At 39.0% G+C, this 15,463-nt stretch overlaps 1 protein-coding gene across 10 annotated transcripts in view; it reads left to right on the top strand.

Moving 5' to 3' along the window:
* Arhgef6 (Rac/Cdc42 guanine nucleotide exchange factor (GEF) 6) overlaps positions 1-15,463 on the top strand; it is a 107,274-nt gene that overhangs the window by 60,971 nt on the left and 30,840 nt on the right. For all 10 annotated transcript variants that reach the window (XM_006528314.3, XM_006528315.3, XM_006528313.3 and 7 more), the window contains 2 exons: positions 1,815-1,910; positions 3,771-3,893. In XM_006528314.3, coding sequence (XP_006528377.1) covers positions 1,815-1,910; positions 3,771-3,893 — 219 coding nt within the window. The remainder of the gene's footprint in view (positions 1-1,814; positions 1,911-3,770; positions 3,894-15,463) is intronic.

Raw genomic sequence — 15,463 nt, 5'->3', positions numbered from 1 at the left:
AGTTCAGGGACCCTGTTTGCTGTGGCTATGACAAAGCAGTACCTAGAGAAACTGGCCGACTGCCAGATCCCACCCCCCCACCCCCACCCCTGCCAGACAACAAGAGGTGGGGGTTTCCAGTTTGCAGTTCAAGAGGGCAAAACAGCAGAGGAACTGGGAGAAGTTCATGTGCTGGGGGCTCCTGGGAATGTTTACTGGGATCTTCTCTTTTAGATTAGTCAGCAGAACTTCTTTGCAAATATTTCCCCAGAACTTAACTGTGAGATGTGTATGCTTTTGAAATTTGTTTTGAGACAGTGTGTCTCATGTAACTTAGAGCTAGCTTCAAGCTGAGACCCTTGACCCTCTTAAATCTGCCTTCCAAGTGCTGGGATTACAGGTGTGCCTTACCACACGTGTTTTAGGAATACACACACACACGCACGCACGTGTGTGTATTAATAGAATTCTTTTATATTTGTGAGGGTCTCTTACAGGAATACTGTGTTTTTACTCTTTCTCTACCCTTTCCAATGTTTTCTTGTCCCCCTGAAGCCATTTCGAGTTTCTCCTAAGTGTTTGGGGCTGACCTGCCCCTCTCATCTCCACTCATTTCTTGAAAAGATTTTTTAATTTTACATTTGTCTATGTGATGCAGGCCATGTGGGCACAGGTACTGGAGGAGGGCAAGAAGAGGGTGTCAGGTCCCTGGAGCTGGAATTACAGGCAGTTAGTTATAAGCAGCTCCACTGTGGGTGCTGGGGACTGAACTTGCGCCCTGTGCAAGAGCAGCAAGTGCTCTTAACCTCTGTGCCCTCTCCCTAGCCTCCTCCCTGGATCATATATTCTGAAGGAAGGAGAATATGAGGCACACCTACCTTGAGTGACTCTTCAGACAAGTTTCTTCCCCAAAGTGCTTAGGAGTCTGGTCTGTAGGCTTGGAATGCTTGGGATGCCAGTTCTTTGCTCTGCCTTGTTCTCTGCTGTTGGGTGATGTGCTCACTACCTACCATCTCTGTGCCTGGTTTCTCACCTGCAAACTGTAGACCGCTGTGGCACTCAGCTCACGAAGTAATGGAAGCTCCTACTTGGAAAGTGTTGGCATGAGTGCTCCACGCCTTAGGAGGATTGGCTCCTGTTCCTAGTGTCACTTACTGTTTGCTAAGGGAAAAATGAACGGGAACATTCCTCATGTAGAGGTGCTGCACCATCATTCAGTTTGCCTCTGTTTGACTCCATTCCACCCTACGAATAGCAATATCAAAATTCAGTTCTATATTCTCCCCTCTATTCTCTTTCATAAAGAGTGTTTTTAGTTGTTATTTGAATATTTTCATTTCAGAGAAAGCTGATTTTGCTAACTAACCTTTCCCTTCTGTACTTGTTGAACATAAATACTTTAATCATGCTCCTGTTTTCTAAAAAGGAAATACACCACAAGTGTTTACCTTCTTCCTAATCATGTTGTGTTTTTAGTCTATTTTTATACTTTGATATTAAACATGTTTTATTTTCCTCATGGCTTAACAAAATACGTAAATGCCCCTGACTACTACCAATGTTCCTTAGAATCATTGCTCTTATTTTAGAAAAGATGAACCAAGAAAGGAAGCTAAATACGGGGGGGGGGGGCAGGGGGGCAGAGACAATAGAGTCGTTAGCAGCAGCTAAAGCAGCAGAAGTTACATTGGCTTCTCTCATACTTTTCAGCTAGCAGCAAGCTAGCAGCTAACTGGGCCTAACTGGGCTCCAACTGACAGAATTTTCCATTCTATTAACTGGTACATTATGTCCTTTTTCTTTTCTTTTCTTTTCTTTTTTTTTTTTTAAATCAGCCTGAGTACTGTGGAGTTTACATGTTTATTGGGAAACTTTGAAGAAGTATGCACATTTCAACAGACACTCTGCCAAGCCTTGGAAGAATGTTCAAAGTAAGTAAGACAGTGGCTTTGCTGTTTCCTTCCACAGTTAAAGATGAATTGATTTTTGAGACAGTGTGTCACCTAGACCAGACTGGCTTTGAACTCGTTCTATAGTAGAGGCTGGTCTTGAACTTTTGCTTCCACTTTTTGTTCTTGCTTCCACTGCTAACGTATTGGAATTATAAGCTTAGGCCAGGCTCAGATACACCACTTGTGGTTCCAACACATTGCTCCGGAACAAAGGAAAAACATGAAGATTAAAAAGCCTACAAAGACAGTGGTGCTGTTCAGTGCCAACTGTATACAAAGTTTGTCCATCTAGTGAACTGTTTCTAACTTTAATTTTAAATCACATTTATTTTATTTATATGAATATTTGCCGTCATGTATATATTGTGCCCCAGAAGAGGGTGCTGGATCCCCAGGAGCTGGAATTATGGATGGCCTTGAGCCACCATGGCAACTGAACTCTGGTCCTCTGCAAAAGCCCATCCACCATCTCTCCAGGACCAATGATAATTGCTTTGATGTTGAGAAGACATTTTTATTTTATGTGCCACAGATTATTTGAAAACAATTATTTACATCATTCATTTAATGATGCCCCCTTTTCTGGCTCCTTGGATTGTGGACTTGTGCATTCTAAGAAGGCTGTACTAAGCTACAGCCATGGCCCTCACTTTCCCCACTCCCACCACCCATCCCCAATCCTGCACCTCCATCTCTCCAGTCCTGCCTGGCATGCCTCATGCTCACTATGTAGCTGAGGTGGGTCTTGAAATTCAGATCGTTCTACCCCTGGCTTCTGGTATTACTAATACTTACCGCCGTACCCAACATGTTTATTTGTAGGCCTCTTTGTATGGCATCTGTTATATTCTGACTAGAAACACACACAGGATTTGAGAAGGAAATATATATGTCCTATGTGAACCACACTATAACTTTTTTGGAAGATAGATTTATTTATATCTTTTGTATATGGGTATTTTCCCTGCGATGTGTGTGTGTGTGTGTGTGTGTGTGTGTGTGCACCATGTACAGGAGGTAACCTTGGAGAGCAGAGAGGGAGCTGGATGCCCTGAGACTTTAGTTACAGGCAGTTGTAAGCCACCAGTATGTGAGGGTGCTAAGAGTTGAACCCAGGTCCTCTGGAAGAGAAGCCAGTGGTCTTAACAACTGAGCCATGTCTCTGATCCCCAGGGCATGGCTTTGATGACTATCTGATGGCTGAATTGGTCAACATTATATTACAAAGTTCACTGGAATGATCATCTGCCAGTGTATTTTTAGTGTAAAATTAATTTTCCAGAGAGTGTATCTTGTAAAAACTGGTAACTTTCATCAGTCTATGGAAATTGGGGAATTGGCTGTTTTCTGAGCTTCATGCCATGAACTTTTGCGTAAGGTATGTTATGCTGTTAAATTCAATCAGTTTTACCTGTATTTGAGCTTGGTATGAATTTGAATGTTGGTGTGTCAAGAAAAGTTTATGCATCAAAGTTTTGCTTAGTGTTCTTCCTGCATATGTCTGTGCACCATATGCACGAGTCACAGGCAGTTGTGAACCACCATGTAGGTACTGGGAATCGAACCTGGGTTCTCTGGAAGAGTAGGCAGTGCTTCCAACCATCAGACCATCTCTCCAGCCTGGTGGCTAGAATTTTAATCAGCCATTAAAAACTGCATCCCAGGGATAAAGTGCTTTCAGTCTACATACATACATACATACATACATACATGCATACATACATACATACGTCCTATGGTAATTCATCAAAAGATTTACCTGCTTCTGGTCTCAATTGCAAATGCCTTTACTTTCTGCTTCCTACTTTATGTTCCACACTTGACATGTTTTACTTACAGGTTTCCAGAAAACCAACACAAAGTAGGAGGCTGCCTACTGAACCTCATGCCTCATTTCAAATCGATGTACCTGGCTTACTGTGCAAATCATCCATCAGCTGTCAACGTGCTCACCCAGCACAGGTAATGGCCTGGCTTCCCCCCACAGCACAGCCGTCCTGCAGTGAGAGCCTTGCTCAGGCAGGCATCTTCTGGGAATCCAAGGTCTCTAGATCAACTCTAGATTCTCTCTGTTCTGTAAGCTAAGACTGAATTCATTGTTCCATGGCTTTGGTCACCCACTAATGCAACAGATAATTTATTGAGCTCCTACTGTAAGCGAGATTGTATGTACACTGATGAGCATAGTAGTACCAATCAAGAAAAAGAGGGCCCCACTCCTTGTGGGAGATAAGGACAATTATCAAGTGAAACACTGCAGACATGTATTGCAAGGGGTTTGTCGAAAGGATACTGGGAGACTTTGCGATGTTTTCATAGCAAATTAGTTGGGTGAAGGGTAGAGGAAAAAATCAGGGAAGATTTTGTATTAGTGAGTAAACACTATGCATACCAACTATTACTGCTCACACTGTAATCAATATATATTAATTGCACATATCATTGGGTTTCCCTGTAACATTTCCACGTATGCACATATCTTGAATTAGTCATATCCACTCTCTTAACTTACTTCTTCCCCATTGAATCACAGGTATTCAGTATTCAGTTTACTGCATTCTGGTTGGTATTTGTTTTGTTTTGATTTAGGATCAGATTTCAGCCCATAGTTCAGACTGGCATAAAACTCTTGGCTGTCCTCCTGCCACATCCTCTCAAGTACACAAACCATATGGTATTTTTTTTTAATTCTAGTTCCTGAATATGAAAAAATGTGTGATTTTTGTTTTTCTGAATTAAACTTATTTTAACATGAAGACCTTTATTTCTATATACTTGATGCAAACAACATTCACTTCTTTGTGACTTAATAATAGTCCACTATAGATAGATAGAAAGATAAATAAATATAAATATATATAAAGGTGCACACCCACATCCACCCACACAGAAGGGGGCTGATTCCATTGCTTGGCTATCACAATTTGAGCCTCAGTAACCATGGGTGTGCAGATATCCCTGTTAAGAGCTGCTTTCCTGTCTGTTATACACACATGTCTGATTTTAGTGTTTTGCTGTATAACAGTTAGACTAAAGTCTATTCCCAAAGTCATGGATAACAGTTTATTTTCCCGTATCTGCTGGCATTAGTTACTGCCTTCTTGATGAGAACCATCAGACTCGGGGTGAGATGGGAATCCTAATACAGTTTTGATTTTCATCTCCTCATTGGGTAAATATTGAATTTTTCCCCATAAATTTTAGATTTGTGCTTCTCCTTTTGGGAAGTGCTTACTCGGATAATTTGTCAATTTATTTATTGTGTTATTTCTTCTTTGGATAAGTTTAATGAGGTGGGGTTTTATTTATTTATTTATTTTTTGAAGCTTGTAGAAACTCTACTTAGAATTAAAAAGAAAAATACCATGGAAGGCTAGCTGTAAATCTCACCAGCTGCAAGGAGGAGGGAGTTGGGGAGAAGGAACCGGGGACAGAGGATGGGACAGGGGAGAGGAAAGAGGGGGAGAGGACAGAGAGGGGAGAGAGGACAGAGAGATTGTCATTTTAGCCAAACCGGCAGGGAGGTCAGTCATATGGTAAAGAAGCTGACACATAGCAGAAACATCAGAGAAGTAATGACAGTAATTGAAGTACCAGAGAAACTATGCTCGGGCTCTGCCCAGTATCTGAAAAAAAAAAAAAAAAGACAAAAAGGAAAAGGTATGAGTGTCAGGGTGGCTCTGCAGCAACTACACTTTTGAGTTTTTAGAATGTGTTTGTTTGACAATCTGGAGGAGATTTCTCTCCCCTTCTGTAGGCCTTCTCTTTGTTAAGTTGTTTATTTTGCAGTGTAGAAGGCTGCTTGCTTTAAAAAACATCTCTGTAGTTGCATATGGCACATCTTGCTTGATTTCCTGGCATATGGGAGTTCTTCTTAGAAAGTGCGTGCCTAAATTTTAGTGTTTCCTCTTAGCATTTTCAAAGTTTCTGCTCTTTGATTACTTTTTGAAATTCTTCTTGTGCAGGGTGAGAGATCTGGCTGTTGTCCCATGTGTTGACATGCTGCTTTTAGCCAGTTTTCCCTAGTCATTGTTTCACTGGTCCTTAATATTTTCTTTTACTCTTTGTTTAATTAATTAACATTCCCTCCAAACTGTGCCACTTCTTATGGGTTGACTGATGCACAAATCTCAGGAAGTCAAATGGGTAAACAACAGGTGGGGTAAGGAACCTAACACTTGCTGTGATCTGTGTGATAGTTCCTTTAATCATTTGCTCCAGTACAATTAGTTTTGAGTTTGTAAAAAAATAAAATTGAATGATATCTCCCATCAGAATAAGACTTTACAGGCCTGGGAAGGTGGCTTCATGGGTCAAATGTTTTCCACACAAATATAAATGCCTGTGTTGGGACCTCTAGCACTCATGTAAACAAAAACAGGCCAGGCATGGAGGTACCTGTCTTTAATGTCAGCACTGGGAGAGAAGAAACAGGCAGAGTCTAGAGCTCAATGGCTAGCTAATCCATCAGAACGGGGAGTCTCAGACTGAATGATGGGGTAAGAGGGTGATCCAGGAAAGCATCTGAGGCCCATGTCTTGTTTCTGCAAGTATACATGCACATACAACCAAATGCACACATGCACACACACACACACACACACACACATGCACACACCACCACCACCACTACCATCACCATCATAAATAAGTTAAAAAGAGAAAATGTATTTTTAAAAGAGTGGATATTATAGACGTTATAACGCCAGTGGCTCAACTGCTTACAGGGAACATTAGCTAATAATAGCACTGAAAATGTACCAGGCATGCCGTAGTAAGAGACTATGAGGAAGTTACTATTATTGCCGTCTCTCCTTACAGCTAAGTCACTGGCAGGCTTAGGCTGACTAATGTGCCCAAGAACTCATAATTTTTAAGTGATAGAGTTAGAAGTCAGATTAGTCAGGTTTCTAAAGATGGTTTTTAGTAAGATAGGTATTTTACCTGCAAATTATAATATAAATGCAGTTTTGAAGAATTATCATAAAATATGCTCTCAGGAGTCTACCACCACCAACTTATGTCACAGTCTGCTGAGAAACTTCTAGTGCTTCACATCCCAAAGTAAAGAATATAATGACTTGATCTTAACTGTATTCACAGAATTGCGCAATTGTCAATGTAAGAATATTTTTAGCCCTCCTAAGAAATGTATCCTGTAACAGTCACCTGATGTATTCTAACACCAATTAACCAAAGGTAACTACCCTAAACTACTTCAATCACTAGGCATTTACTTATACTGGATTAGGTATAGGTAGACTCATATAATATGTGGAGTTTTTATATCTGACTACTTTCACTTAGCATTTTGCCTTTTTGTCTTTTAAATTTTATTTTTAGGCAGCAAACACGATAATGAGTTTTATTATGATTATATGTGGGTGTGTTTTCTTCTTTGCCATCCTTTTAAACCCCTTTCTTTCCCTGCAATCAAATCTACATTTGTGTCACATACATATATTTATATATTTTGTGTGTGTTCTGCATATGAAATAAAATGTGACCCTTGTCTCTGCTGGTGTTTTTAAACTTAACTTGACACAACCTAGAATTACCTAGGAAGATTTATCTAGTTCAGACTAACCATTGGTAATTGCATTGTTTGTTAATTGGTGTAAGAGGATGGAGGCCACTGTGGGTGGCACTACTCCCTAGTCAGGGGTTCTGAACAGTGTCAGAGAAGAAAAAACTAGCTGAGAACAAGAAAGGATCCATGTGTTTATTTTTTCTATTTTTGATTCTGGAGGTTTTACTTTAAATTCCTGCCTTGACTTCTCCACAATAATGGACTACAACCTGGAATTATAAGCTAAATGGACCCTTCTCCTCTAAATTGCTTTTATTCAGGGTATTTTAATGTAGCAACAGAAATGAAACTAGGGACAGTTTGATTTCACTAAAGTCTCCTCAGTTCCATCCTCTTTCATTATGGCTGTACAAAATCTCTCTGTGTACATATATCATAAATTCTTTATCCATTCTTTAGTTAATGAACCTCCAGACTGCTTCCATTTCCTGGCTGTTGAGAATAAGATGATAATGAACCATCATGTGGTTGCTGAGAATTGACTTCAGGACTTCTGGACAAGAAGCCAGTGCTCTTAAACTCTGAGTCATCTCTCCAGTACTTGGCCATCATTTTTAAAATTGCACTTACTTGTTTTTTTTTTAAACATTTTACAAAGTATGTATTGAGTATTAGGCATGTTCCTTCATAACTTTTACCCTCCCCTCCGGTTCTCACCCCTCTCCCCCTGTTTAGCTCCATCATTTCCCTGGCATGTACATATAGAGAATTTTATATATCTATATAAAGTATGAGAACTACAAATGAGGGGAGAATGTTTTTATCTTCCTGAGAAAGGCTTAAATCATTTAATATGATTATCTCTAGTTGCATCCATTTTCCTGTTGTTGCTTTCTTAGTGGAGTTGGATGGAATCTCCACGTAGCTTTAATTTACATTTCCCTGGTGTTGGCACCAGTCTTTTAAAGCTTTCCTCACACTATAAAATTATCAGCACATCTTTTAAAAATATATACTGAGGGGGCTGGAGAGACAGCACCGTGGTTCAAAGTGAGTGTGTACTGGTGTTGCAGAGGGCCTGTGATTGCTTTCCAGCTCCCACATCAGAAGGCTCACAAATACCTGTAATTCTTGCTCAAAGGAGCCCAATGCCTTCTTCTGATCTTATAGTCATGGGCATAGGCTCATATCACATAAACATACATATAAATAAAAATAATTTTAAGAATTCTGTAATATAGATACCCACATATTGTTTTTCCATTCATGAGTGATGGATCAAGAACTTATTTTTTTCATCATCAGATTTATTTTCATAGTTTTATCTCTTAATGAGCCTTATTTTTACCAAGTAATGCTTTCACACACACACACACAGACACACACAGACACACACACACATGCTGTCTAATATTTACATATTAAACATATCTATATATTGATACATTTAGCATTTCTTTATGATGAAAATTTGTGAAATCATTTCATCTAGTTTGTTAAGATGTGCTGTTGTTAACTGGATCATCTCAATGTGCAATAGAACAGCTTGCTCCTCTCTAGGTAACTTCACACCCATGGCTCAAGCTTTTCCCTCCAACTCCATTACTCTCTAAGTTAACTTCCATGGGACCAGCTTTCTAAAATAACCATGTGCGAGTGAGATCATAACATTTTTTTCTTTCTTTGCCTGGCCTTTTTTCACTTAGCATAATTATCTCCAGTTCCATCTATGTTGTCACAGATAATGCTATTTTGTTCTTTTCTTTCTTTCTTTCTTTCTTTCTTTCTTTCTTTCTTTCTTTCTTTCTTTCTTTCTTTCTTTTTTTAATAGTTTGAATATTGTTTCTTTGTTCACCTGCACCACATTTGCTGGTTAGTGGATACCTAGGTTGGTTCTATGTCTGGGATATTGTGGATAGTGTTGTGGTAAACATGAGAATCGAATGTTTCTACAACATACTGATCTGATTTCCCTTGGACACATACCCAGTTGTTATTTTTTAATTTTTTGAGGAATCTCTGCACTTCAAAATACTGTATTTTTGCATGCTATCTGGGCTAATTTACATTCCATCAACAGTGTGCATGAGCTCTGGATTTCCCACATCCTTATAATAATTTGGAATTTATTTATTTATTTTACCATTTGGTAATTGGTATTTTACTAGTAACCTCACTGCCTTTCCCTGATTATTTGTTGGACATTTGTGTGATCTTCATTTGAGAAATGCATATTTCAATTTTTAAATCAGGTAAACGATTTTGGTCACTGACTTTTTGAGTTTTTCTTTTAAAGTCTTTGTCAAGTGTATATTTTGAAAATATTTCCTTCCATTCTATAGATTATTTGACATAAGCCTATTTCTCCTCTTGCTATTTTTAAAAATTACATTTATTTATTATATGTATGTGCACATGTATACCAGAACATGTGTAAAGGCCAGAGGACTCTCCTTCCACTATCAAACTCAGGTTACCAGGATGGGTCACAAGTATCACCTGCTCCCCCCCCCCATTGCAACACACCCACCTACACACACACACACACACACACACACACACACACCTTTTTGTTATTTTTGTACTTTATTGCTCATCCCCGCCTTTTTCTATTAGACTCACAGCTTCTGGTCTTACATTTAAGTCTGGGATCAATTTTGAGTTGATCTTTATAACTGGTAAAAGAAGGTCTAGTTTCTTTGTAGTGCATGGGAATGACCAGCTCTTCCAGCATCATTCATTAAGACTACATTTTCACTGTGATCTCTACCCTTGTCAAAAGTCAGTTTTCCTCTAGACTCTCTACGCTTCTCCATTGGTCTATGATTCTGTGTTTGTTCTGATGGCTAGTCCATGCTGTTGGCTCGCTGCAACACTGTGGCGTGTTTTGAAATCAGTGTAATGCCCTCTTCTCCAGACTGCTGTGCTTTCCCCTTTTTGTTGTTGTTCTACGTAGATTTTAGATTCTTTTACTAATTCTATGAAGAATATCACTGGGGTTTTGATATGGGTTGTAATGAATCTGGATTTCTTTGGATAGCACTTATTTAGGTGTGTAATGTAAATGTGAGTAAAGGTCTATTCATGCCATGTGGCACTTAGAGGACAGTTACTGGAAGTTGGTTCTCTCTTTCTATCCTGAAATCAAACTCAGACTGCCAAGTTTGTACAGTAAAGCTGTTATCCACAGAGACATGGCCCCAGCCCTGCCCATTTTAATAATGAATAATGACTTCCTGTTCCTTGGGTTCTCTTTGATTTCTTTTCAACAGGGTTTCATGATTCTCACTTTAGGCATCTTTCACCTCTGATTGAATTTATTCCTAGATAGTTCATTTTTTGATAGCTGCTATAATTGAGATTACTCTCTTGGTTTCTATTTCAGATAATTTAGCATTGGCACACAGTGATGCTATTTAGTTTTCTATCTTGCTATGTCGCTAAGTTTGTTTATTAGTTCTAAGATATCGAGCTCTTCCTGTACGATATCATTTATTATATGTTTACACATATATCTTTTCCTGTGCTATATCATTTATTATATGTTTGCACCTTTTGTAAACATTGGCAATCTGTTTTCCTCTTTTCTAGTTTAGATGAGCTTCCTTTTTGCCTTCTTCCTGATTTCTTTGGCTAGGAATTTTGTACTGAAGTTGAATTAAAGTGGTGAAAGTGAGCATCCTTGTTTTGTTTCAGATCTTAGAGAAATAAGAATCCGTATTTTCCCTATTTGGTATAACGTTAGCTGTTTGGTTTTATAATGAGGGCATGCTGAAGTCTATCCAGTACTTTCTTCTGCATACCATAAGGCAATAACCATAAAATAATACGGTTTTGGCCCTTCATTGGGCTGACGTGGTATATTGTGTTCATTATTCGGTGAATACTGAGCTGTGCTTATACTATTGGATGAACTTCACTTGATCAAGATGAATAATCTTCTAAATATGCTGCTTTGGAATAGTTTAAGAAGAGCTGGTATTTATTCTTTCAAAAGAAGAATTTATCAGTAACACTCACTGGTCCTGGGCTTTTCTTGGATGGAAGACTTATTTATGATTCAATGTCATTACTTTATTGGTTTGTTTAGGTTTTCAATTTTTTCATGTTTCAGTTTTGGTAAAGTATATGTCTGAGAATTTCTGCATTTCTTCTATCCAACCTGAGACTGTATACTTGCTCATACTAATCTCCAAAGATCTCTGTGCACTTCTGTGATATCAGCTGTCTCAAAGAAGAAATGAAAATTTCCTTTTAGTGTACTTTTTCTGTGTACCAGAACTTTTGGCATGATGTGTCTCAATTTTTATTTGTTTCAAAGAGGGTTTTTTTTTGTTATTTTTTTTTTTAGTCTTTCCTTGATCTATGGGTTATTCAATACCAAGTTGCCAAAATTACATGGAATTCTGTAGTTTCCAAAGTTTTTCTTATTATAGACTCACAGTATTAATGCATCATGTTGGATTTGTTTTTAGTCTGCTGTTTGATGTATTCCAGAGAATGTTCTATATGCTGCTGAGAAGAATAAGTTGTCTGCAGCTGCTGTCTGGAATGCTTTCTTCATGTCTATGAGGTCCATTTGGTCTAGTCTGCAATTTTATTCTAATGTTCCTTTGTTGTGCTTGTCTACTACTGCTGAAGGAAAGGTGTTAAAGTCTCCAGTTGTTACTATGTTGGAGTTTGTCTCTTCCTTCAGGTTTATTGATTTTTTTTTTTACATATTTACTTGCTTGGGCTTCATATACTGAGTACATAGAATTGTTGTTCTGTCTTACTGAATTGACTCTTATCGTTATTGAGTGTTGTTTTACTGCTTGAGATTTAAAGTTTATTTTGTGAATATTCCTGCTTTATTTTGGACTCCATTTGTATAGAACATCTTTGTGACAGAATCGTCCTGTCTAACTCAGACTGGCTGCAGACTTATCTTCCTGACTCTGTGTTAGAATTACAGACATAAGCCACAATATCTAGCCACCTTCATTTTTAATTTTAGATGCGTCAAGTTTCTTCTGTATAACATATAGTTGAGTCTTGCTTTTGTTAATCCATTCAGTTCTATTTACATTCAGGTAATTGTCAATAGAATGAGAGCCATTTGTAACTAGTTTTCAAGTTCAACTGGAGTTTCCTCTTGCCTCCCTGTCTTACAATCTACCTTGGTGGTTAAGTGATTTACTCTATTGGTATGTTTTGATTCTTGTCTTATGTTTTCTTGGTTGTCTACTATACAGGGTTTTTTGTGGTTATCTTGAATGTTACAAAAGCTATTTTGATGAGAAGTCATTTTGAAATGTTCATAGAAGTGAAAACAGAAATACCAAAGAAAGAGAAAATATATTGATAAAAAGTGCATACTTGTGTTTCATTCTTCTACATAATTTTCATTTTAATGTCCTATTTTATAGTTTTTCTAATGTTTATCTCATGATTCATTAATATATTAATTTTTAAATTTCATTTTTAGTCTGCATGATAGGATATTATTGTGTTATCTGCCATGATTGTGATATTAGAGCATTTTGAATTTATATATTTTTCCTTTTTGTTGATACTGAAGATTGAACCTACGACCTAATGCACGATACACAAACATTCTGCCTCTTTTACATTTTTTATTTTGAGGCAGGTTCTCACTGAATTTTCAGGCTCCCTTTATAGACCAGACAGGACAAACTTGTGATCCTCTTGCATAACTGGCTTGGGCCACAAGACCCTTGCTTTCAAGTTTTGTTTATTTATATATTTTTGTGTGGTATGTATATTTTCATACTTTTTAATGTGTCACTTAAAAACAAATTTAGCAAATACCCATCAACCAACAGTGAAGTGGTGGGTGGAGTAGGAAATGGGAATCACAAAGCCATTAATGGTCCACAGCAATTCTCAATATAGCTACTAGCTGTCTCCAGTGGTTATTTCATCCAGGCTCAGTACTACTTTCTGCTGTCAGCTCTCAATAGCTCTGGGCTCTATTGTTGCTCTTTTAATTTTACCCTTTCAGCCACTTTTCTGCGGAATTTATTCTACATTGGCAGAATGTTCATCCTTATGTAACTAGAAAGATATATCTGAGAAGAACCATTGGGTATGTTAGTAAGAAAAATTGGTAAAATTTAGTAAAAAGGAGGTATAATTGTATGTTGTTCATTTCCATAACAAAATACTTGAACCTGGGTAACTTTATAAGGCTTCTGAATCTAGATGGCTCATGGCCATGGTGCTGACATTTTTTTTTTTTTTTTGGCTTTTGTGAGGAGGCTCACATCATTGGCAGGAGCACGGCAAAGAGAAATCATGCCACCAGATAAGGAGCTAAAGAGGCTGGGGCATGCCCTTGCTTTGTACTCTGTATGTGCACAGATTCATCCGTGAGCACACATGCATGTGCACACAGAGCCCAGAAGCCAATGTTCAGTATATTCTTTAATTACTATTCACCTTATTTTTCTGAGACTAGGTCTAAATGAGCTCACCCAGTTGCTGAGGCCAGTGTGGCTTCAGAGATTGACCTGATTCATGGAGTGAGTACATGAACACAGGCAGATAAGTGAACAGAAAACCTGTGACCACAGAGGCCATGTGCACTCTGATGTAGTGGTGCAACAACCCAAGTACAGCCGGCGCAAGAAGAGGAGTTAGCTGGTCTCAGTCGGTCTTTATAGGTATCTGTAGGGAAGCAGTCTCAGGTTACAGTTAGAAGAAGGAAGTTACAGTTGCTAGTTCTTAATGTTCAGTCATTCACAAAACCTCACTATCAACATTCCCACTCAGAAGAGAGAAAACTTTTGCCATCCTTCTGCGCCTCACCTAGTATGACACCCTTGTCCTTCACCTGAAGCCCAAGTATTTTCAGCCTTCTACTCTCCTAGTATAGCCTCCACTTTATATGCAAGGTCTAGAGGAAGGGGCGTGCCCTACTCTCCAGCCTTACTTGCTTGGGATTCAGTTCCTTTTACTTAGAATTGAAGAGGACGGGATATGTTGGTGGCATGCCCATTTTGGTGAAATGCATCTGTGGACCCTTCTCTAAGGGATTTGGTGATCTTTTCATGGAGTATGCTATCTGTGAAACTGTAGCTGTGAAGAAAAGAGAAAAGGGTACAGTAGATTGGCACCCTTTATCTTTTCACATCTTCAAGAGCAAATATTTCTCTGCTATATCCTATCAGAGTAATTTCTAGAGACTGTATTATGTGCATTTGTTATGCATAGCTCACTGAAGAAAATAGAACTCATCACCACTTTCTTGGTTTTCCTGCTTGGTTTGTTTGTGTGTTGGAGAAAGTGGGGAGGAGAGGGGAAATCACCCGTGTAGCGCAGAGGCCAGACAAGGGTGTTGGATCGCCCAGAGCTCAGCTACAGGCATTTAGTGGACATGCAGCTAGTTACCTGAGTGCTGGGATCTGAACTGCAGAACTCATGATTTGTAGCAAGCAGTCTTAACTACTGAGTCATCTCTTTAGCCCCACAACGTGTTTATTTATCTTTCACCGCTTTATTTTATTTATTTGTTTTTTTATTCACTTTATATCCCAATTGTTGTCCCCCTCCAGGTCTCCCCTCCCATAGTCTATGGCCACCCCTTCCCCTTCTCCTCTGAGAGAGTGGAGCTCCCCCTGGAGATCGCCTCACCTTGGCACATCAAATCTCTGCAGGGCTAGGCACTTCTCCCACCGAGGCCAGAAAAGACGGCCCAGTTAGGAAAATGGATTCCACAGACAGGCAACAGCTTTAGGGACAGCCCCTGCTTCAGTTGTTTGGAACTCACCTGAAGACCAAGCTGCACACCTGCTGCATATGTGTGGGGAGGTCTAGGTTCAGCCCTGTATGTTCTTTGGTTGGTGGTTCAGACTCTGAGAGCCCTAAGAGTTCAGGTTAGTTGATTCTGTTGGTCTTTCTGTGGAGTTCCTATCCCCTTAGAGGCTGCAATCCTTTCTCCGATACTTCCATAAGAGTCCCCAAGCCCCATCCACAGTTTGGCTGTGGGTGTCTGCATCTG

The sequence above is a fragment of the Mus musculus genome, chromosome X (assembly GCF_000001635.26).
Source record: "Mus musculus strain C57BL/6J chromosome X, GRCm38.p6 C57BL/6J".
NCBI lineage: Eukaryota > Metazoa > Chordata > Mammalia > Rodentia > Muridae > Mus > Mus musculus.
Note: the sequence above shows the minus strand (reverse complement) of the source record. Positions and strands in the feature narration are given on the sequence as shown.